This window comes from Sebastes umbrosus, chromosome 15, assembly GCF_015220745.1.
Source record: "Sebastes umbrosus isolate fSebUmb1 chromosome 15, fSebUmb1.pri, whole genome shotgun sequence".
Taxonomy (NCBI): domain Eukaryota; kingdom Metazoa; phylum Chordata; class Actinopteri; order Perciformes; family Sebastidae; genus Sebastes; species Sebastes umbrosus.
This window is the reverse complement of record NC_051283.1, coordinates 30,972,901-30,994,321: the sequence shown is the minus strand read 5'-3', so window position 1 is coordinate 30,994,321 and position 21,421 is coordinate 30,972,901. Positions and strand designations below refer to the sequence as shown.

Sequence of the window (21,421 nt, the reverse complement as noted above, 5' to 3'; positions counted from 1 at the left end):
TACATACACAAAACTTGAACTGACAGCAGTGATTAATCAATCCAAGATGAACAATTCATTTATTGCACCGTTCTTGTTCTTTCAGACGAGGGCTGCAGTCTACCTCTGGACCCAGGTCCCTGTCGACAGTACACAGTCAAGTGGTACTACGACCCCGAGGCCAACGCCTGCGCCCAGTTCTGGTACGGAGGCTGTCAGGGCAACGCAAACAACTTTGAGACTGAAGCCAGCTGCAGGAACTCCTGTGTCTACACGTAACAAACTGTGTTGTGGAGAAAAAGGTTGCGTGCGAAGCCGACATGCTTCCGTCGCCGTCACTGAGGAACAGAACAGACTGACACTCTGTGGACCGTTGCAGGTGAAGGAGATGATGGAGAGCAGACCTGGACCTCCTCACTCTCTCTCTCTCTCTCAGGCTACGTTCACACTGCAGGTGCTCCTGCTCAATTTTGAACTGCTGCACATGTACTAGCTATCTGCTCCGGGATTTATACCTATAATATATAACTAGAAACCAATACGAGCTGACAGGATCATCAAAAAGACTGCTTCAACGTCTAATTCCAAATCATTTTAATTTCACTTTTCTTTTGTTTAGTTGTCCTCCAGGCTAAAACAGGGACGTGTATCTCAAAGGGACTTCAGCTCAGTCTGTTCGGGCCTAACATTGGTGATCCCGGGTTAACCAGCATCACAAAGCAAGTTATCAACTGGCTCCGTTGACTTGAGTTTTCCAGCTCCGAGCATCAAGCCCCCACATTCAAGTTCTTCAGTACCACGAGTGGACTTCCAATAATATGACAAGAGATAAACCACGAGGAGAATTACACAATATACTGTTATCACACAGCTTTAATAGAATAGCTGACGAACAATGAGGAGGATCCAAATATCAAAGTAATTCTTAGGCTATAAATAACGTGAGGGAACGATTTAAAGGACCAGTGTGTAGGATTTAGTAGCATCTAGTGTTGAGGTCTCTGTTAGTCATCACTTTATTGTTAAGTCCATGATCCTGTAGGACTTTCTGTATGATATCTATATATAATCAAATCAGACTTATGCACACACACGGCAGTCCGACAGCGCCGGCTAACCTCGCTCTATCAGTGGAAATATTGCTCAGTTAGCTAGCAACATTTAGTCTGTATATACAGATTTTAATATTCAGACTATGTATGAAACAGACAATCACGGTTACGGAAGTTAATCTCCTCTCCTTCTCTAATGCCAGAGACTCCGACTCCGCGACTACTTCACTCAGAGCAGCTGTCAATCATGATGTTACACCCCCTTTTTATAGCATGAAATAATAACTAATTAAATCTAGGGCTGTCAATCGATTAAAATATTTAATCGCATTTTTTATCTGTTCAAAATGTACCTTAAAGGGAGATTTGTCAAGTATTTAATACTCTTTTTAATACAAATACGCTGCTTTATGCAAAAATATGTTTATATTTATTATTGGAAATCAATTAACAACACAAAACAATGACAGATATTGTCCAGGAATTTTCCAAAATAAGATCCCATGGTGGTCCACCGGAGCGAGCGGACTTCACCTCTCTATTGCCATCATCTGGTGGGAGGAGTTTAAGACACGGAGCAGGGATGGATTCACAAATTGAGGCGTCTTTTTTGTGCCTTTTTACATAAAACTGCCTCCCCTTGGGGTACCACTTGAATTATAATATGCTGAAAGGTTATTATGGATTTTTTTTCCATAACAAAACAATAAGCTGCCTCCCCCCTGCTTTAATGCTTCATCCACACACTCTTGTCACAGCGGAGGAAAGTACATTGCTGGTTCTTTGGTGACGACTTTGTTCGGCTCGTTTTCTGTAAACAGCGTGGCATCGAAGCACGGTGGAATGAGCAAGATAGATGGTTAGCTAGCGGCTGATTCCGCCAGGCCTCGGTGCTGCACTGATGAGCCGGAAAGCGGGCCGGTGGTCAGCGGCGGGGACGGGTCTCAACGGTCCCTCCGCCCGGGGATAACCTACCTACCTAGCTAGCCAGCCAGTGAGTGTGTTCCAATCCACGTACTTCCGGAAGTACACTTCAATATAGTGTACTGTGTGCACTCTGTACTCACTTGAGTAGTGCGTGTATTTCAGCGGGGTAGGGTCGTCTCAAATCGAATACTCTGCGGCGCACTGACCGGAAATTACGATCGCAACATTTGGCCGCGGCTCGCTACCCGCCAAAATATCTTCTTCTTCTTCGCGGTTTTACGGCAGCTGACATCCTTTGTGTTGCATTGCTGCCTCCTTCAGGTTTTACCCGTCAACTACCAGCCTTAATATCTGCCTGCTTTGTTGAAGAAAAAAATTAAAGCAGAGTGGAAATGACGTTTCCAACGTCGTCGCCTACGCCTACGATGTGTCCTCCTGTTGGCTGAAAATGCACCGGTATGTTTACGTATTGTTTTATTCTGTTATCTACGTATGTTTGAATAGTGGTCGTGGTCCCGCCACTTCCGCTACGTAGCCAAGATGGCGACAATTGAGTGTGGAAAGTGTCCAGCGTTCCACACTCAACGATTTGACCGTTTTGAGTACAACATCCGGGTACTTTGAGTGCACTGCATTTTGCCGTACTTCCCAGTGTGAACGCACTTATGCACTCAAAATAGTAAGTGTAAGTACAGAAGTACGCGGATTGGAACACACTCACCGGGAGTTGCGACCACACAGCCTCTCTGACGTGGGTCCTGTTGTCACCATGACAACTAACAACAATCCCCCTTTTTCTTTTTTACTAGTCACATTACCACAGCAAACAGTTCAATGAGCCTTCTACTCCTATTCTATTTCCACGGTTCGATTATATATTGCAGTAAGAAGTATAGTCATGATGATATTACGATGTGAAAAGAGCGCAGGGCAAAACATCAGAATTGAGGCACCTTCATCTGCAATGTGAATCTAGTGACTGTCCCGCTGTTACAGATGTAGTTTATAGACCCAACAGTGTATAAAACACTTTCTAAATTCTGGGATTTGTCTTGTTACATATTGTTTCTGTGGGTCACCGTTTTGTAGGTGTTTGTTTAAAGAGTTGTCCACAAAGCCGTGGTGCCTTTAAGGGCGTCTCGATAACTAAACACACAGTGTGTATTCTGTTGTAGCTATACTTCAATGTTCATTACTTAAGCTGTAGTCGTTGTAGTTTCATCTTTCAGCTAAAATCTATTAACCTCCATTATGATGAATGTTGTACGGGAAATATGGGCAGAAATATGTGTCACTAGAAACTGAATTTGAATATTAATATTTGAATTTGAGTTGCTCGACTTGAGTAATTGCATTAAAAAAAAGTGAATTTGAATCACATAATTTGAATTTGTATTGTTTAGCTTGAATAATTGCATTGAAAAACAGAATCTGAATAGCTTCATTTGAAATTTATTAGTTTAGAACTGAATTCCAATAAACTGAATGTAATATTATAAAAACTGAATTCAGTTGCTCTGAAACTGTATTCGATTCTCACAGAAAATTCAACTCTCTATACTTCCACATTCAGTTCACACATTTAAAATTCAGTTCATGTAATTCAGTTTCAGTTCACTGAGACACACATCCGGTCGTCGAGGAAGAGCAGTCGAGTGCAGATTCACAGATTGTTTATTGATTTAATCCTGAATCCAAAGTGGCAGAAAAGGAAATTCTGTCTCCGCGGACAGCTACAAAATAGCGATATGAGGCACTGAATTTGATGAATTTACTGTTTTATCAGACCACAAATTAAACAATACGTAGCGAGCTAGAGCACACGAAGGCTACACGGGCCAGAGTTTTGTGAATCTGCACTCGACTGCTCTTCCTCGACGACCGGATGTGTGTCTCAGTGAACTGAAACTGAATTACATGAACTGAATTTTAAAAGTGTGAACTGAATGTGGAAGTATAGAGAGTTGAATTATCAGTGAGGATCAAATACAGTTTCAGAGCAGGAGCTGTTCCCAGCTGACATCGGGCGAAGGCGGGGTACACCCTGGACCTGTCGCCAGACTATCACAGGGCAAATTCAATTTCAAGTTAAGCTATTATGACTCAGGGTTTCAATGCAATTATTAAAGCTAAACGATACAAATTCAAATTATGTAATTTAAATTCAGTTTTTTTTTATTGCAATTATTTAAGTTGAGCAATTAAAATTCAAATATAAATTATTCAAACTCAGTTTGGAGGGGGATACATATTTCTGCTCGTAGGAAAGAGACACACTTGACTGTAAAATATATTGTTTTATTTTTTAACATTGTAAAAGAACAGTAGGAATAGTAAACTTAGAATATGGTAGTTTAACAAAAATAAACTTTTTTTTTCAATAAATAAAATATAATTTCTTAAAGATTGCCCATAAGCCTTTCAAAAGTGCAACACACAGAGATCGAGTACACACAGCTGGTATTCATGTCAGTCCTGCTGATCTAAAGCTTCTGGTTGTGTCTCAACTCTTACATAAAGATTACAAGAAAGCAGACTGGTTAAGTGACAGTAGAGCGGTACAAGTAGAAAGAGAGGCAGCGGTGTTGATCCCCATGTGATTATGAGGGTTTAAACCCCTGGTTCCACCAGAACGACCCAAATTTTTAAAGTATTTTAAAGGTCCCATATTGTAAAAAGTGAGATTTTCATGTCTATTATATTATAAAGCAGGTTTAAGATCTATATATAAATACTGTTAAACTATCAAAACGCTCAATATACGGAGAAACACACACAGCCCGTATTCAGAAATTGTGCGTTTGAAACAAGCCGTTAGGATTCCTGTTCATCTGTGATGTCACAAATATACAATATATAGACCATTACATGGTTTTAAACATAAACTTTTTAAATGTGTCCCAGTTTATTTCCTGTTGCAGTGTATGTGAATGACATCAGCTGACAGGAAGTAAACATGGACCCAAGCTGTTGCCTAGCAACGCAATTCCATTGCCGTTCCATTGAAATGCACTAAAACGGAGCGTTTCAGACAGAGGGTGAATACAGGTATATTCAGACAGACAGTATATGAGGGAAATAGTGTTTTTTTTTAACATTACAGCATGTAAACATGTTCTAGTAGAAACACTAAATACAAGTGTGAACTTGAAAATGAGCACGATGTGGGACCTTTAAACAAACAAGATATAACAAGCTAATAAGCCAGCTTTAGAGGTGCTGGCCCTTTAAGCTAAACTAAGCTAAGTTAAGCAGGAGTTGTCATATTTATTGTACAAACTTTGAGTTGTATCAATATCAATAATATCAATCTTCTGATCTAAATCCCAGGAGTGAATATTTCCCAAAATGTCAAACTATTCTAATTGCGGACCAAAACTGTCCCGTTATTTTTGCTTTGTCATTCACTTGGTCAGACAATAATACGACAGCTAAGTGGAGGAATATTCAAATATTATTGTTTTTAGCAAAAGGGAATACTAAAATACACAGCAAGTTGTTGCAACAAAGCTTCTGCTTGAATTCAGTTAAACATACAGAACGCTGCATGCTGCCTTCAACATACTGAACTCTATAACAGTAATATTCAGAAAATACTTCATGCCTAAAAATCTAGACAAAGCGACAGTGCTGCTCCTAATTCGTGTGCTCCAGTGTGCTTTGGTTCTGGTCTCTGAAGTCTCTCCTGTATCATAACCGTCTACTAATGCTGTATGTGCATCTGACAGTATATGGCTACATGTATACAAGAAACCGCTGCTGTGTTTGCAGGACAAACATGTACCGTATAGCGCCATTTCTTTTATTTTAATGATCAATTTCCATTGGTTTTCCATCTTTTCTTATCAATACAACTTGTAGGTGTTTTTTTTTAATGTCAGCCAGTTGAGTTTCCACCAGATTTCACCAACACACCCCCATCTATCACAAAGTCAATTACCCGTGTTGCCGCCAAACACATTAAGCTTCTTTCAGCAACTTCGACACAGAATATACACCGATGTTTTCACAGAGAAAGACTTCTTAAAGAACAATAACAGTTCGTAGCACTGACATAAAAAGACAAAAATAAGGAAGACAAATTCAAGATTCCTCCTTACATTTCTTATTGCATACAAAGTAAACACAGTTTTCACAGTTGAAATCAGCCCTTGTAGGAACACAGGTGGAGGGGATCGACACATCTTTAAACCTGACAAGCCTTAAGTTAGAAAGTTACGGTTAGAAAGAATTAAATAGGTTACAGTTAAGCCGGTCTCCAGAAACCCTCAGTTCCTCCTCTCATTGATGCAGAGGTATTTTTATGTGAACTTTCAGCTTCCTCATCCGGATTAAATCTGTATTTGTATCCATACGGCCGCAGATGGTACGTCAGGTACTCCAACACATACATCTGGATGGCGTAAATGTAGTGAAAGGACACAACGAAATCTGAGCAGCAACCTGGACCCTGGAAAGAAAGACAAAAACACAGTTAGGATTCAGACTGCATGCTCAAACAGCAGGAAGTCGGTGACGACTCAACAAGCGGGAATGATGGATGATTACTCCAGGAGATTTAGCCTCAGTCCAAGGGGGCTTATTGGCATGGGCATTCAATTAACACGCAATTGTGTTGCCACTTTTCATAAAGTTGTGTCAGAGGACGAGTGACCTGCAGCTTCGGGGCAGCAGCTAAAAAGCTGTGACATCCTGTCTCAGCCCTCATCGCCGCCAGACCTCCCATGGGAAACGGATATAGAAAATGATCCGAATCGTCCTCAAATGCATCACCGCTTGGCCGGATTTAAAAAGACACAGCGACTTCTTCCCAAACAAGAGCATTAAGGGGAACTACGCCCATTTTCAAAATTCATTCATGTTTTTCCTGTGGTCTAATACTGTCCAAAAAATATTAGCAAACATGAACAACTCTCTCCCAAATCCAGAAACTAGAGTGCTAAAACGCAAACATGTGATGTCATAAACCAGGGGTCAGCAACCTGCGTATCTTCAGCTCCTCTCCAGTGGCTCCCTGTGGAGTTATAAAAATGGAAATGAATAACTGTTTTTTGTTTACATTGTCATTTTTATTTATCATCGTTGTAGGTCTATGGTACGACGGAGTATTAGGACCACATTGAGGGAAAAAAAATTATCTGAGATTTCGAGAATAAAGTCGTAATATTACGAAAATAAAGTCGTAGTATTATGAGTATAAAGTCATAATATTATAAAGTAGTAATTTTACGTGTTATTTTCCTTTTTTCTCGTAAAGTTATGACTTTATTCTCATATTACTTTTTTTTCTCGTAAAGTTATGACTTTATTCTCGTAATATTACGACTTTTTTTCTTGTAATATTCTGACTTTATTGTGTAAATCTCAGATGTGTTTTCCCTCAATGTGGCCCTAATACTCCGTAGTACATTGTCTCTTTGGCCCTCACTGCATTAGACTTATATACTATATACTTAGACTATAAACTGTGTTACCTTCATCACAATGATCACATGTTTTGCGGCTCCAGACAGATTTTTTTTTGCCTAAAATGTCTCTTTTGATAGTAAAGGTTGCTGACCCCTGTCAGAGGGTATAGAGTCCGGAGCTGCTCCATAGACGATGCATGAGGAGAGATGTTCTAGAAGCACCCAGGGGAATGTTCTGAGTATATGGGGACATTTTCTGTTTCACAACTGAGAACTCTACAACAGAATAAAGCTCATTTGGGTATAAATAAGAAAACAATCATTATGTGGGTCCACAAAATCAGCCAAATTCATTGTCTATGGAGCAGCTCCAGACTTTATACTCTGACATCATAATTTTGACATCACAATTTTTACTTCTCTGGTTTCTGGCTTTGAGAAAGAGAGGAGCTCATGTTCTCACATATTGATTGAACTTTCCTAGGTCATGGAAGTAATATATTGGAATTCTTGATTTAGGTGGCGTGCCCTTTAATATTTTATTTCATTTTAATTCTTCACACAATATCTGTGCATGGCAACTACTTAGGTATGGTTAACAAATATTGTGGTTAAAAAAACTGTGGTCTGTGACACAAACTCTGGACTGACGGGCCTCAACACCTTTACTTCCCACTTCTCTGCACACTACTTCTTGCATAAGACACTGGATGTAAATTGTGAGGTTGCATAATTGTCCAATATGAATTAATTCCCATGCAGGAATAATGTGCTTCTTACTGGCATTTTGAGACATATGAATTATGAGATTTCTTAAGACCAGTCCATCCAGATCCTCAACAGGAACGTGTGTATTGTGTTGCTTACCTCTACTGGTGGATAGTGGTCGTAAAGCAGATACCAAGGCCGTGGTCTTGGGGGCTGTCTGACCAGGTAATGGTCCGGAGGATAAGGATGAAATGTTTGTCTCCCCTTCACATCTCTGGAGTCTGCCGGCTCCACCTTCATCGTCTCCATACATTTGCCCATTGCCATGTCCTCTATGGTGGAGAAGTGGGTGCATTTCCCGGTATCGAACCCTTTGACGAATCTCCTCAGTGCTTCCTTACTGAGGACGTAACCTGCTCCTCCGCTCATGTAGCCCTGCTTGATGAAGGGGGTAAACCTTCTGCCCAGGTACAACGGCTTCTCCGGATCGTATCTGGACAAGGTGTAGCGTAGATTCTCCACGATCACGAACGTGTCATCGTCCGCTTTCAGGAACCAGTCTGCTTGGTCCAGGTGGTGCTGGTGGATGTACTGAAAGGCTCGGATGGTCTTCCAGTACAGGTTGTCCCTCCCCTCGCTCACGTTCAGCTCCACGGTGGGGAAGTCGGTCTTGACAGAGCTCATGTACAGCACTTGGTTGCAGCGCTTAGCCCACGTTTCCTTGACGTGCTTCGTTCGGGATTCCAAGTTCTTGGGCCCCGTCATGATCCAGCACAAGATCCGTGTTGGGCGAGAGGAAGTAGCTGCTGAGCTCTTGTTCTCAACTGGAGGAAGTAAAGAACGAATTATCAGAAATGTGTTGCATGGACACTTTTAATATTACGAGATTACGAAGTCATAACTTTACGAAAAAAGTCGTAATATTACGAGAATGAAGTCATAACTTTACGACAAACAAAGTCGGTAGGTTTTAAGCAGGTTTGTTTATCAGTTCATCCGGACATGAGAGGGAGGGAAGGTGTTCTCAGGTGAGGGTGCGTCAAATTCCAGCCCATAATGTCCTGTAGAATCACCACCAGGAAACTAGACTGCTCTTTTACTCCCTTTGTTTGCTTTATTTATAATCAGGGTAACACTTCATTATACAGGTAATTAGGTGATAATTAACAAGTTACCAATTTGAAATTACTTGCCAAATTATCCCAATATTTACCTCAAAATGTATCGAAAATTACTTTATTATAAACATGATTTAATAATTATAAGCATAAGAAATGGCATATAATGGTTAAGAAAACACTTCTGATCAGGTACAATCTCCCCATTGTGTGACTTATTGTCTACACTAATGTAACCTGGTAGCTATAATCTCATGATTCAGGGAGTTTTGTTTTTTAAGAAACTTAAAATAAGTTATTTGCTAATTATTATCTATTTATCAAAAGACATGGAAATAAAGCATATCAATATACAAATAACTTTGAATTTTATTTCCTGGAAATGTAAAAAATAAATAAAATAAATAAAATAATTAAAATAAATAAAATAAATAAATAAAAAATAAAAATTAAATAAATTACCAGCTATTGAAATAAGTTGAATATAATTATTAAATCATAAATCATATGGGGGTAATTTGGCAGTAATTTCACATAAATTTCAAATAGGTTACTTGTTAAAAAGAAGTGTTACCATAATCAGAACTGTAGCCTACATGCCAGTTTACATACTGTATCCACAGTTCTCTTCTCTGTCTTTTTCAGTCCATCTTACTAAAGATTTTTTAAATTGAAAAAAAAAATAATAATAATAAATAAACTGGATTCACGGATGTTTGGTCTTGTAAAATGATTATTCAATAATCCAGGTTAAGATTATAATGTTTAATAAATGTAACCACCACTGATTTATCACATGTGACACTGACAGACCATCACTTCAGTTTAAAGAAATGTTTGCAATTAAATATGAATTAAATATGAATTAAATATGAATTAAAGCAGTGCCTACCTGTGTGGACTCGCTGTTTGACTTGCTTGACGTTCCTCATGAAATATGCAGCTTGTTCTGTTGAGAAGGTCGAGTCCAACAGAAAACGAGAGGAAATAAATCCCATAATGAGTCCAGTGATGAAGACTAAATGAGACGTAATGTACCTCATCCTCCTGATTTACCTGCCACACAGGTGCGTGGAATGAGTTCAATGTTAAATCACTAAACTTCAAGCTCTAAAAACTGTGAGAATAAAGATGAAGAATGGTGATTTGGAGAGCTGCCAGCCAGGACAGAAGTTAGAACTTTACAATAAAAAAATCACAAGATAATTACCATAAATACCATCAGAAATGATTTCAACCTCGTCAAAGATTAGAGTCTGTTTCTCCTTCAGATGCATCAGATGCAGCTCACTGGGAGTCAGAGCGCGTTTCTGTCACGCAGCTGATTCCACTAGATCTGATTCAGAGTCAGGAGGAGCTCCATTGAACACATCATGACGTCATCATCATCATTCTGCGTTACACTTTTTTTTTTTAGCCAACCTCGTTCCAACTCATTACCACAACGTTTTACACTTTTTTTGGGGGTGAATTTATGTTTATAAACTTTTTTTCCATGAAATTACACCTAATTTTTTGAGTAAAAAAAACCCAGAAATTTTTAATTATTTATTATTATTTATCAGTGGAACATAATATTGATGGATTATCACAGATGGGTATATGTCAAAGTTTAGTCAGAATATAATAAATATTATAATATACAAAACATTTTCAATGGCAGCACATAATGACACCTTTTTAAGACCACTTCATTCCAACTCATTACCTCAAGTTTAAACGACTTTCTTCTGTAATTTATGATCAATAAACTTCATTTACATGAAATTATACCTCCTTTTTGAGTATATGATGGTTCTGTAGAGGTTCTATTGTTCTAATGGAGAACAAAGATGGTTCTTTAGAGGTTCTACTGTTTTAATGGAGAACAAAGATGGTTCTTTAGAGGTTCTATTGTTATAATGGAGAGCAAAGATGGTTCTTTAGAGGTTCTACTGTTCTAATGGAGAACAAAGATGGTTCTGTAGAGGTTCTACTGTTTTAATGGAGAACAAAGATGGTTCTTCAGAGATTCTATTGTTATAATGGAGAACAAAGATGGTTCTCTAGAGGTTCTAGAGGAACATGGCTGCCGGGTCACAAACTCTCTCATTTTACAGCTAAACAGTACACTACAAGATGTTTCTGACGATTGTGCATTGTGTTTTACGAGTTACATCACTTGACGTCTGTTTGTGAATACCTATGAGACTGTTTTTGACACCATGTAGTTCACTCTCCTGCCTCAGAGAGCAGGAGCTCCGGTTACGAAAACAACTGCTGTACTACACATTCACATCATCACATAAAGAGGTTTGGCAAACGTGATAAAATCAAGTTTCTTAGCAACAGTGCACAATGAAATGCAATCTGATGCTTCAGCCCAGCAACATTTCTGTTGGTAATCTTGTAACAGTCCATTGTTGTTGACTCTAAGAGGTATCTGTGTTATCTTGTCCACCCGGATGGAAAGATTAGTCCGGCCTAAAGAATATGGAGGTGAACTCTGACAAACTGATATGATTTCCCAGAGCAGCGCTCCGTTTAGACCTGATAAACAAAGCTCAGCAATCGCTCATGTATTGTTTCACCAGAGAGGAGTGGGTCAGAATCTCTCTCAGCTTCTTTCTACTGTCTCTCTACATATATATATATATATATTTTTTTTTTTAAAGGTTTTTCTATCATCCTGCATCTTCCCAGTATGTTCTTCATGTATTCAAGATTCATCAAAGTATGTTTTAGCATCAAAATGCTGTTTTCCCTTCAAGTCCTTCTAAAGTCGTTTTCCCACATCGTGACCTGACGGAGGTTTCTGCATGATGACGCTGCTACATGTACAGTATATATACTAGGGCTGGGGCAATACACCTATCTCCTGATTAGATACTATCATGATATACTTTAACTCTGGTTCGATATTTATTGTGATTTTTAAGTATTGCGATTCGATGTGAAATGTTTGTCCTCACACAAACAAAAACATTTTAATAGAGCTCTGCTTGTTCTGTCACTCAGAATAGTCCAGAATTGCGACCTTCCTGCCTATTCAGGACTCTATAGTGTGTCTCTCGGCTCTGACACCGATGAATCCCGTAATACATAATTTATCTCCACTCTCGCTTTCTCATTAAAGTTCAGATAGCAGCTTCTTTCATCGGTTAGAACAGGGGCCATTATAGGCAAAAAAAAAAAATCTGTCTGGAGCAGCAAAACATTTGATCAATGTGATGAAGGTAACACAGTTTATAGTCTATTTTTTCCCCTCAATGTGGCCCTAATACTCCGTCGTACCGTCGTACCATAGACCTACAACAATGATAAATAAAAATGAAAATGTAAACAAAAAACAGTTATTCATTTCCATGTTTATAAATCCACAGGGAGCCACTGGAGAGGAGCTGAAGAGACGCAGGTTGCTGACCCCTGGTCTAGTGTAACCACCATAAACTCAAACTTCTCTATTTTTTTTTTGTAATACTCTTGCTCTGCTTCTCACCCCCTTTGAAAGTTGACATGCAAAAACTTGGATTTCCAATGCAAATAAATCAGAAAAATCTAAAATGTCTTGGAGGCGATACAGAATAAAACATGCAATTCAGTTTCAGCTGGACTCAACATTTTTCTTATTAATGAAAAACTTAAAATGCTAAATAAATAAATGATAACTAAAATGATTACATTAATGTCCTAGGGGTTCTAGGTGGTTGCACAATATTTAACAAAGAAAATGTGTTTTTTCCCCTGCAGAGCTACCTCTCCAATCCAGCAGGTGTCAGTAATGCGCCGCACCAGTCCAGCAGATGTCAGTAATGCGCCGCACCAGTCCAGCAGATGTCAGTAATGCGCCTGTTAGTTTGTCAACCAGAAGAAGAAGAATCACTTCCAGGATAAACAAGGACATGTGTGTGTGTTGAGTAACTCTCCTCTCTGTCCCTCTGCTCAAACACCGTGATGTCTGTCTCTCTCCTTTAGATTACAGTGTTATTTAATACATCCTCTGGTAGTTAAACTGGTAGTGTTGCTGTTTGTACTGGACTTCATGGCAGCTGCCCACGTCTCCAGAGTCCGGTCTCTGTATAAGAGGATCCTGGTCCTGCACCGGTTCCTGCCTATAGACCTCAGAGCCCTGGGAGACCAGTACCTGAAGGACGAGTTCAGGAGACATAAAGGAGCTTCAGAGGAAGAGGTGAAGAGCTTCATGACGGAGTGGGAGGTAATCTACATCTGCATGATCAAAAACACACTAAACACACACACAGAGAGAGATAGCTTATGGAAGGCTGCTGGTGCCATCACTGTCTGACCTATTAGACCAGGGGTCAGAGGTCAGGGGTCAGCAACCTGCGTCTCTTCAGCTCCTCTCCAGAGGCTCCCTGTGGATTTATAAACATGGAAATGAATAACTGTTTTTTGTTTACATTTTAATTTTAATTTATCATTGTTGTAGGTCTATGGTACGACGGAGTATTAGGGCCACATGGAGGGAAAAAATGAATCTGAGATATAGAGAATAAAGTCATAATATTATAAAGCAGTAATTTTACGTATTTTCTTTTTTTCTCGTAAAGTTATGACTTTATTCTCATAATATTACGACTTTTTTTCTCTCGTAAAGTTTGACTTTATTCTTGTAATAGCCTGCAGCTCTTCAGCTCCTCTCCAGTGGCTATGTAAGTGCATACCTGCGCAGCGCTTCGTCTCTCGGCCAGTTAGTTCATTCTAATAGAAAACAATGCAATCAAACTGATTTAGTCACTGATGCTGGCTCGCGTTAAATAAAGATATTCCACGTCATCTTTCACCTCCAGAATCCAGGCTGTTGGTTGTCTCCTTAAACTCTACTTCTATTGTGTTAGACTTTAGTTCTGTCAGCTCGTGAGGGAATGTCGCCCCCTCCTGGTGGAGCTAGTAAATCATCTCTTACTTACAGATTGTTTCTACAGATCTGCAGCGGTACCAATCGGACAAAATTCTGTAAACAAACAGGAGGGAAGTTGCAAATGTCATGTGGCCCATAAATGCACAGGAAGCGATCTGCAAATGCACAAATATTATTCCATGTGTAGAAATAGATGCACAAATGTGTGTTTATCACTTTACATGAAACCTTAAAATACGTATTTACAGAGTAAGTTATGCGTATTTGCAAATCGCCCTGTATGTATTTTTGTGAATGTGACTTTACACAACACAAATACCAAAATACATGTTTGTGGATAGGGGAATATTTGCAGATCATGGGTCACATTTGTGGAATGTCTTCTGTGGATTACAACTAATAAAGTCCAATAAAAACTTCCATAACATTGAGTCTGAAAATACTCTAATCAGCCGGTGAAGTACCGACCATGTGTGAGGCATCAATTATAGAATGTAAGGTTCAACTGAGATGCTAAAGAAACCCAGATTCCCTAAAATGACTGAGGACACAGTGTTGTCTGCACCCAGTCTTTGACTTGACCTTTTGTCCATAATGTTATCTGTGATGGTTTATGCATTGCCAGTGTAATGTCAGTCCATCACCACATGATGGCAGAGCAGCTTCAGTAAACAGTAAGGTAACATTAAGGGACTGTAGGAAGTGAAAGTATCCTGAATATCCATAGTTGGTTGATAGTTTACATCTCCAGAGCTTTCAGCCACATTGAAATAGCACAAATTGATAAGATTGTATACATAATTAATACTATGCACCGATACGACTTTTTCAGTCCAGATACCGATACCTGGGCTTTGGGTATCGGCCGATACCGAGTACCGATCCAATACCAGTGTTTAATTAATAAGCTGTATGCCTCACTGTGTGGAAGTCACTGGAATCATTATTATAGATCCCAGCATACAACAAAATTAGAAGTGCCAATCTATTGGTGTAAATTCAACTTAAAAAACAACACAGGACACTGAATAAAAACAATACAATAATAAAAATAAGAATATTTATATAAAACTAAGTATAAGAAAGAATAAATAATCAGTTTTATGTGTAAGGTAACATCAGACTTGATTTTAATATTAAAGCTTTTCTAACTTTGTAAAACAAAATGTGACAAATAAATACATAGATATAAATTTACTAAATTGATATTTATTATTAGAATAATGGTACGGAGTTGGAATTGGTAAAAAAAATCTTCAAAATTAACAGGAATTATAATTCAAGTGTTTTAATGCAGCAACAAATTGGTCAAAACTTTAACAGGAGTTAAAATTCCAGTATATGATGTATAAAGTATCTAAACATAGAATTGAATAGATCGACCCCATTGTCACCGATATCTGATCCAGTATCAGTACATCCCTAATTAATACTTATTTCATCAATAAGTATACTAACAATTACAGTAATTAGACCACTGGTCTAGTTCAGTAGATACCACTGGTCTAGTTCACCAGTATACCACTGGTCTAGTTCAGTAGATACCACTGGTCTGGTTCACCAGTATACCACTGGTCTAGTTCAGTAGATACCACTGGTCTAGTTCAGTAGATACCACTGGTCTAGTTCAGTAGATACCACTGGTCTAGTTCACCAGTATACCACTGGTCTAGTTCAGTAGATACCACAGTCAGTATATTTGCAACTCGTCCTCCAGTTCCCAAAATAATCATGAGATTGTGCCAGGTCCTTTTTTTAATGTCACTATGGTTGCGAGCCAATGTTTTCCAGCGCCGTTACGCACGGCTGGGGGGGAGAGGATGGTAAATCACCCCATCTGCAGCCAATTTCTCTAATGAAGTAGATGGTGATTGCAGCTGGAATCCTGAGAGGTCCCTTTGTCATTGCGGTAGCTGTGAAGCCACCGGGGAGGAGGTAGTCACTTTCATTATGCCTCACTATATCAGTATGCATTGTTTTCAAACCCAGATTCCATTTGCATCGGTCCCAATCAGGGGACGGGTCGCTTTCCTGTATTTCAACGGAAACATTTCTAGGTGAAACTTAGTTTGAATAAAACCACTGGGAGGCATTCGTTGACAGAGATATAACAACTAGTCCAATCAAGGTTTCATCTCGTCAAACTACAACAACAAAAAGTCAAAGTTGTCCACGATACATTGGTGAGAAAAACATCTGAGCTGGACTGCCGGCCGCGTGTGAACAGATCCTCTCATGCTTTAGAGCTTTAAAAGCATTTTGTTTGAATTGACCCTATTCTTAAAAGGGACTATTTATAACTTTCAGAAATGCTTGTTAACAGCGACACCTGTGGCCGTTAAGTCAACGAAAGTCAGCGTCGGGTTCGCGCTTGCTCGCTCTAAATATACATGAACGAGCATCACTCAAAACAGTGAGGCGACACAAGTCAGCTAAAAGCACAATATCACTCTATATTTCAGCTGCTTGGCAGTAATGTTAGCTGACCAGACGAAGGTCTCTCCATGAACATGATTTACATCTGATCGTAGTGTTGGCTTTTCCTGCCTGAGCCTCTGGGGCTGAAGCAGGAAAAGCGGATCGGTGCCGGGGCTGAAGCAGGAAGAGAAACGTTATTGTCTCCCGACTGCGCCCGCAGGGAGACACCGGCACCCGGTCGGAGACGATAACGTTTCTCTCTGCGGAGTCCCGTCACTTCACAAGACACAGGAAACCTCTGTTGGTCTGGAGGAGCTGCAGCAGTTATTTCTGCACAAACGTCCACTGAACATTCACTAGATATTCTCAGAGCTAAACTAACTCTTCTGCAGTGTGGAGTGAGCGAGCGTTCACGTCTAGAGGTGGAGCGAGTACGCGAGAACGCGCGCTCTGTCTGAGTGAAGGCAAGCAGGCAGAGGAGCGGGGACGCCGGCCACACACGAGCGCGCATGTGTCCCGACCCGGTACATTTACACGCTTAAAAAGCTACAAATAGTCCCTTTTAAAATGAGCATTTTCCAAACTTTCAAGACGAACCATGACAATAACTTGGTGAATATAATGTTATTATTACCGAGGTGAATCACAGCCAAAACTATGACCATAAGATTATAATTATTTATGTGGCAGAGCCCTAATAAGAGATCCTCCCAAAAGAAATAACAGCACATTTCTAATTATCACCTATAGTCTCACAACTAGTCCTCCTCGAATGGAAGATTAATGTTTACTATATAGAAAACTCAAGGTTATGTTTTATTCCATTCTCAACATTGATATGACTCAGGGCCAATCTGTACATACAGTAGAGATCTCCTCTTCTTACAGGATGAACTGAGTAGTTAACCTTGGCCGTGTGTGATGAGTCAAAGCTGTCAGAGCTGCGTATGAATCACGCTGAGCAGGACCACAGCCACCTCTGTCCGTTCTACTTCTGAATAACCATCCATCATGTGAACAGAAAGCACACGGTGGATGTCCGATGTTTGCCCATCCACAAAGCGTCGTGGGTTTTTTGGAACACTTTCACTGTTAAGCAATAAGAAGCCATTTATCTGAGAGGCTTCTTCCTGCACATAATGTAATTATGTTGAATGTTTGCCAAGGGGAAATGTCCTCCCCGAGGCAGCTTAAAGGAACACGCCAACAGTTTGGCACACTTTTTACTTTAGCATTCAAGGACTTATTGGAAAAGTCTAGGTGAGTAAATGTATGTGTTGTTATTATGCCCTTGGATCCGTAACATTAGCAGCGTCTGCCACGTCACCTACTGAGTCACGTTAAGGCTTCTGGTAACGGCATCACTTCGGTTTCATCCAAAGAAAATCTGATGAATCCTGATGGAAAAATAGATATTGAGTATAAAATATGATTCATATATAAAGAGGAGAACACAGGTAACATCAGGCAGATAATGTCTCTAGTGTTTGCTTTGGACAGGAGATGGGGAGACAGAGACAGGTGATCAGAGAGGACGGGAGATTCGGAGACAGAGACAGGTGATCAGAGAGAGGAGAGGACGGGAGATGGGGAGACAGAGACAGGTGATCAGAGAGAGGAGAGGACGGATGATGGAGAGACAGAGACGGGTGATCAGAGAGAGGAGAGGATGGGAGATGGAGAGACAGAGACAGGTGATCAGAGAGGGGAGAGGACGGGAGATGAGGAGACAGGTGATCAGAGAGGGGAGATGGGGAGACAGAGACAGGTGATTGGAGAGGGGAGATGGGGAGACAGAGACAGGTGATCGGAGAGGATGGGAGATGGGGAGACAGAGACAGGTGATTAGAGACGGGAGAGGACGGGAGATGAGGAGACAGAGACTGATGATCAGAGAGGGGAGAGGACAGGTGATGGGGAGACAGAGACAGGAGATCAGAGAGAGGAGAGGACGGGAGATGGGGAGACAGAGACGGGTGATCAGAGAGGGGAGAGGACGGGAGATGGGGAGACAGACAGGTGATTGGAGAGGGGAGAGGACAGGAGATGGGGAGACAGGGACAGGTGATCAGAGTTTGACTTTGCTCATGGGATTTGTTCATAAATAAAAAGAATATCACAGATTTATCCTTTAACAAAGGGATGACTAAACTTTGACGTTTTTCTTGTGATATTTTACTGCATATCCATCTTGAACCGTACGATGCACAAGTGGAACTGCATGATGTGTTTAATGAATCTGAAAGTGGAGATGGGGGTTGGAAGACCAGGTGCTAAACACTGCTGCTATTCCTGTGTGTGTTTTAAACCCCCGCAGAACTACAAGGACACCCTGCAGACTCAGGTACTGGAGTCAGCGGGGGAGCAGCTCAGCTCAGCCAACTTTGGGTCCAGCCTGGCGGAGGGGGACCTCGTCCACTTCCAGAACGACCAGATAGGCCAACTGTATGAGCTCATGCTGGAATCCACTAAATCCAGCAGACAGTTTAACATCCAGGAGGACAGCAAGTGAAGCAGCAGAGAAGTGCTCAGACAAACAAAAAAACAGAAGGACCTTTAATATCTTACCTCAGAGTGCTTCAGATGAAAAGTGGTGCTCGAAGGCGGAGTAGAGGCATTTGAGAATATTTGATTATATTAAAGTGCTGTGTAATAGCTCAGTGTTCCCGTGCTTGTCTTTTTTAACGTGACAATAAAAAGAGGTTCCTCATGTTCCTCTACAGCTGCATTAACGTAACACTAATTGGTTTCCTTTGTCAACTTTTTTTTTTAGTACAATTGTGAGTTCATGGTCCTGAAGGACAGGCACAAGATGTCTCTCTCTCTCTCTCAGCAGATGCACCCGAAGCTCACATCAACAACGCTTCCTCTCCTTTCAGCCTCAGTGATGATGTCGCCATTGTTGGGGTGAAGCCCTTATTATCCTTCTGGAAATATGAGCACTTGAATCCACGCAGACACAAAAGCCATCAGCTGTACGTTGAGGGGGAGTGACAGGGACGTTAGAGCTGTTATAAAAGTCAACGCACGATTGCCTCCCACAGAGTGCAGACATTACAGTTTCATTGTAATGAGTCATGCATGATGGCTAACAAGAGTCTTTGGCCTGCATCTGTTCCAGATATAAAGCTGCTCTGAACCCCCCTCCTCCCACTACTGCTCTCTGCTACTAGACACTGTTTCTGTTGACCTTTCAAATTTCAGGAGGATACCTCTTGTCTGATATTTAAGGCCGGACCGTAGGAGCCAGTATTGATCTCTTATTAAATTAAAATTTTGAAACCCCGACTTCTTGTTTAATGCTCAGTTGCAGTTACAGAAGTCATAAAAGCACAAACATCTTACTAGGTCAGACTTAAGCCTCATACACAGTGGGAACATCAGCAGCGCTTGGCGGCTGCGTTACCTGTTGTTTTTTTATTTCGGCGTCCGTGTTAACAGGTTAAAGCAGCCACACTGTCTTACACGCGTCTCTTCTAGAGATTCAAAGTCACACCTGTTTTTGACGACGCAGCCGCCACATGCTCCTGACGTTCCCAGTGTGGGCGAAGTGTTATACCTCTTTCACAAACGGGGCGGGACAAACCTATTCGGTTGCAAATGAGGACTCACTGTCGTGACACAACCGTCACAGACAGGTTGCCGCAGCTCATAAACAAACAAACGTGACGTGAGGAATGTTTTCAGACACACCGGAGATCCACGACGGACGATTTGAACAACAGGTCTGGGAGCTGCTGAAAAAAACGGTAGATGACGGGGACGGTGAGGGACAACGTAGTGTAACGTTATACGAACATAACAAGGCTGATGTATGAGGGAGACATTACAGAATTCAACCAGGTACCACAATTTTGGAGAAACTTCAAAATTTTATATTAATCAATTGAGTCTCTAATCTCAAGGCGTGATTTAAGTTGTTTTATATACACGCGCATCAAATAACTAAGTTCCTTATGAATGAAATGTTTATTTAATTACCTACATGACTTAACTACTAACAGAAAATAATGTAATAAATGATGAAACAAAAGGAAATGTGTTTATTGGGTTTCAGTTAAATGCAAATAACATTTTGTGTTTTACAAACAAAAGGACAAAAAAATGATTAAGTAATTTGCAAAGGATTAAAAACAAAAACACACAATGAGAAATAAATAGAATAAAATAATTAAATTAAAAAAGGGGGGGTTCAAGTTGCTAACTAATTCAACATGCAATTTCATTTATACGGTGCATACAAAAATGACAATGATGGCAGGTCTGCGAATTCAGTATGAAGAGATTTAAAGCTTCAGAGTTCAGGAAGGTACGCCACATTTTCTCAAATTTGTCGGCAGAGCCACGAAACATAAACCTGAGTTTCTCTAGTTTTACTTGTTGTATGACATCTCTCAACCATAAAACGCAACTGGGAGGTTGTGGGGTTTTTCCAGTTTAGGAGAACCAGCCTGCGCGCTAACAACAATACAAAGGTCGCAATCTTATAATTAGCTCCTCTAAGAGGACTACTAGGAAGGATCGGGTTCTATCACCTGCCCAAAAACTTCTGATAAAGCAGGAAGCTGATACTCTGAGTCTAGTTTTACTTTGGAATAATGAAGATGACGTATCATAGTGTTAACACCTACCAACGCTAAAGGTTGCCTTAAGAGTTGGTATCTAACGCCATCGGTATTTGACGCCCTGGGAATGAGAACAGGCCGGATAAGAACTACGTAAAATGACAGAAACCATCGTTGGGAAAAAAAATTATTTGACGTGTTCTTAGATTTTTTCAGTTTGACCCATGTCCCATCCGCTAACAGTATTCATGACCTATATCGCAGCCAGTCACCAGGGGGGCGATTGAGATGTTTTGGCTTCACTTTTAGGCAGCTGTCATGTCATCCGTCTATTATATACAGTCTATGGTTTGAGGCAATATTACCCATAAGCTGCATATGTTCA

The 21,421-nt window shown here is 40.4% G+C and overlaps 3 protein-coding genes across 4 annotated transcripts in view; 2 read left to right on the top strand and 1 right to left on the bottom strand.

Moving 5' to 3' along the window:
- Positions 1-1,356, top strand: part of col28a1a (collagen, type XXVIII, alpha 1a) — a 31,237-nt gene extending 29,881 nt beyond the window's left edge. The window contains exon 34 of the mRNA XM_037795407.1: positions 86-1,356. Coding sequence (XP_037651335.1) covers positions 86-258 — 173 coding nt within the window. The 3' untranslated portion in view covers positions 259-1,356. The remainder of the gene's footprint in view (positions 1-85) is intronic.
- Positions 1,357-5,076: 3,720 nt separating this feature from the next.
- si:dkey-202e17.1 (uncharacterized protein LOC555344 homolog) lies at positions 5,077-10,486 on the bottom strand. 2 transcript variants are annotated; one of them, XM_037794724.1, is made up of 4 exons: positions 10,403-10,486; positions 10,085-10,141; positions 8,234-8,898; positions 5,077-6,408 (listed from the first exon to the last, which is right to left on the bottom strand). In XM_037794724.1, the coding sequence occupies exons 1-4, from the start codon at positions 10,467-10,469 to the stop codon at positions 6,205-6,207; spliced, it is 993 nt and encodes a 330-aa protein (XP_037650652.1). In that variant the 5' UTR covers positions 10,470-10,486; the 3' UTR covers positions 5,077-6,204. The 2 variants fall into 2 exon arrangements, with proteins under 2 accessions (XP_037650652.1, XP_037650651.1); XM_037794723.1 differs by lacking the exon at positions 10,403-10,486 and having other exon boundaries at positions 10,085-10,389.
- Positions 10,487-13,040: 2,554 nt separating this feature from the next.
- On the top strand, positions 13,041-19,214 carry sdhaf3 (succinate dehydrogenase complex assembly factor 3). The gene is made up of 2 exons (XM_037794775.1): positions 13,041-13,387; positions 18,789-19,214. Exons 1-2 carry the CDS (start codon positions 13,214-13,216, stop codon positions 18,981-18,983), a joined length of 369 nt encoding a protein of 122 aa, XP_037650703.1. The 5' UTR covers positions 13,041-13,213; the 3' UTR covers positions 18,984-19,214.
- The last annotated feature ends 2,207 nt before the right edge of the window (positions 19,215-21,421 follow it).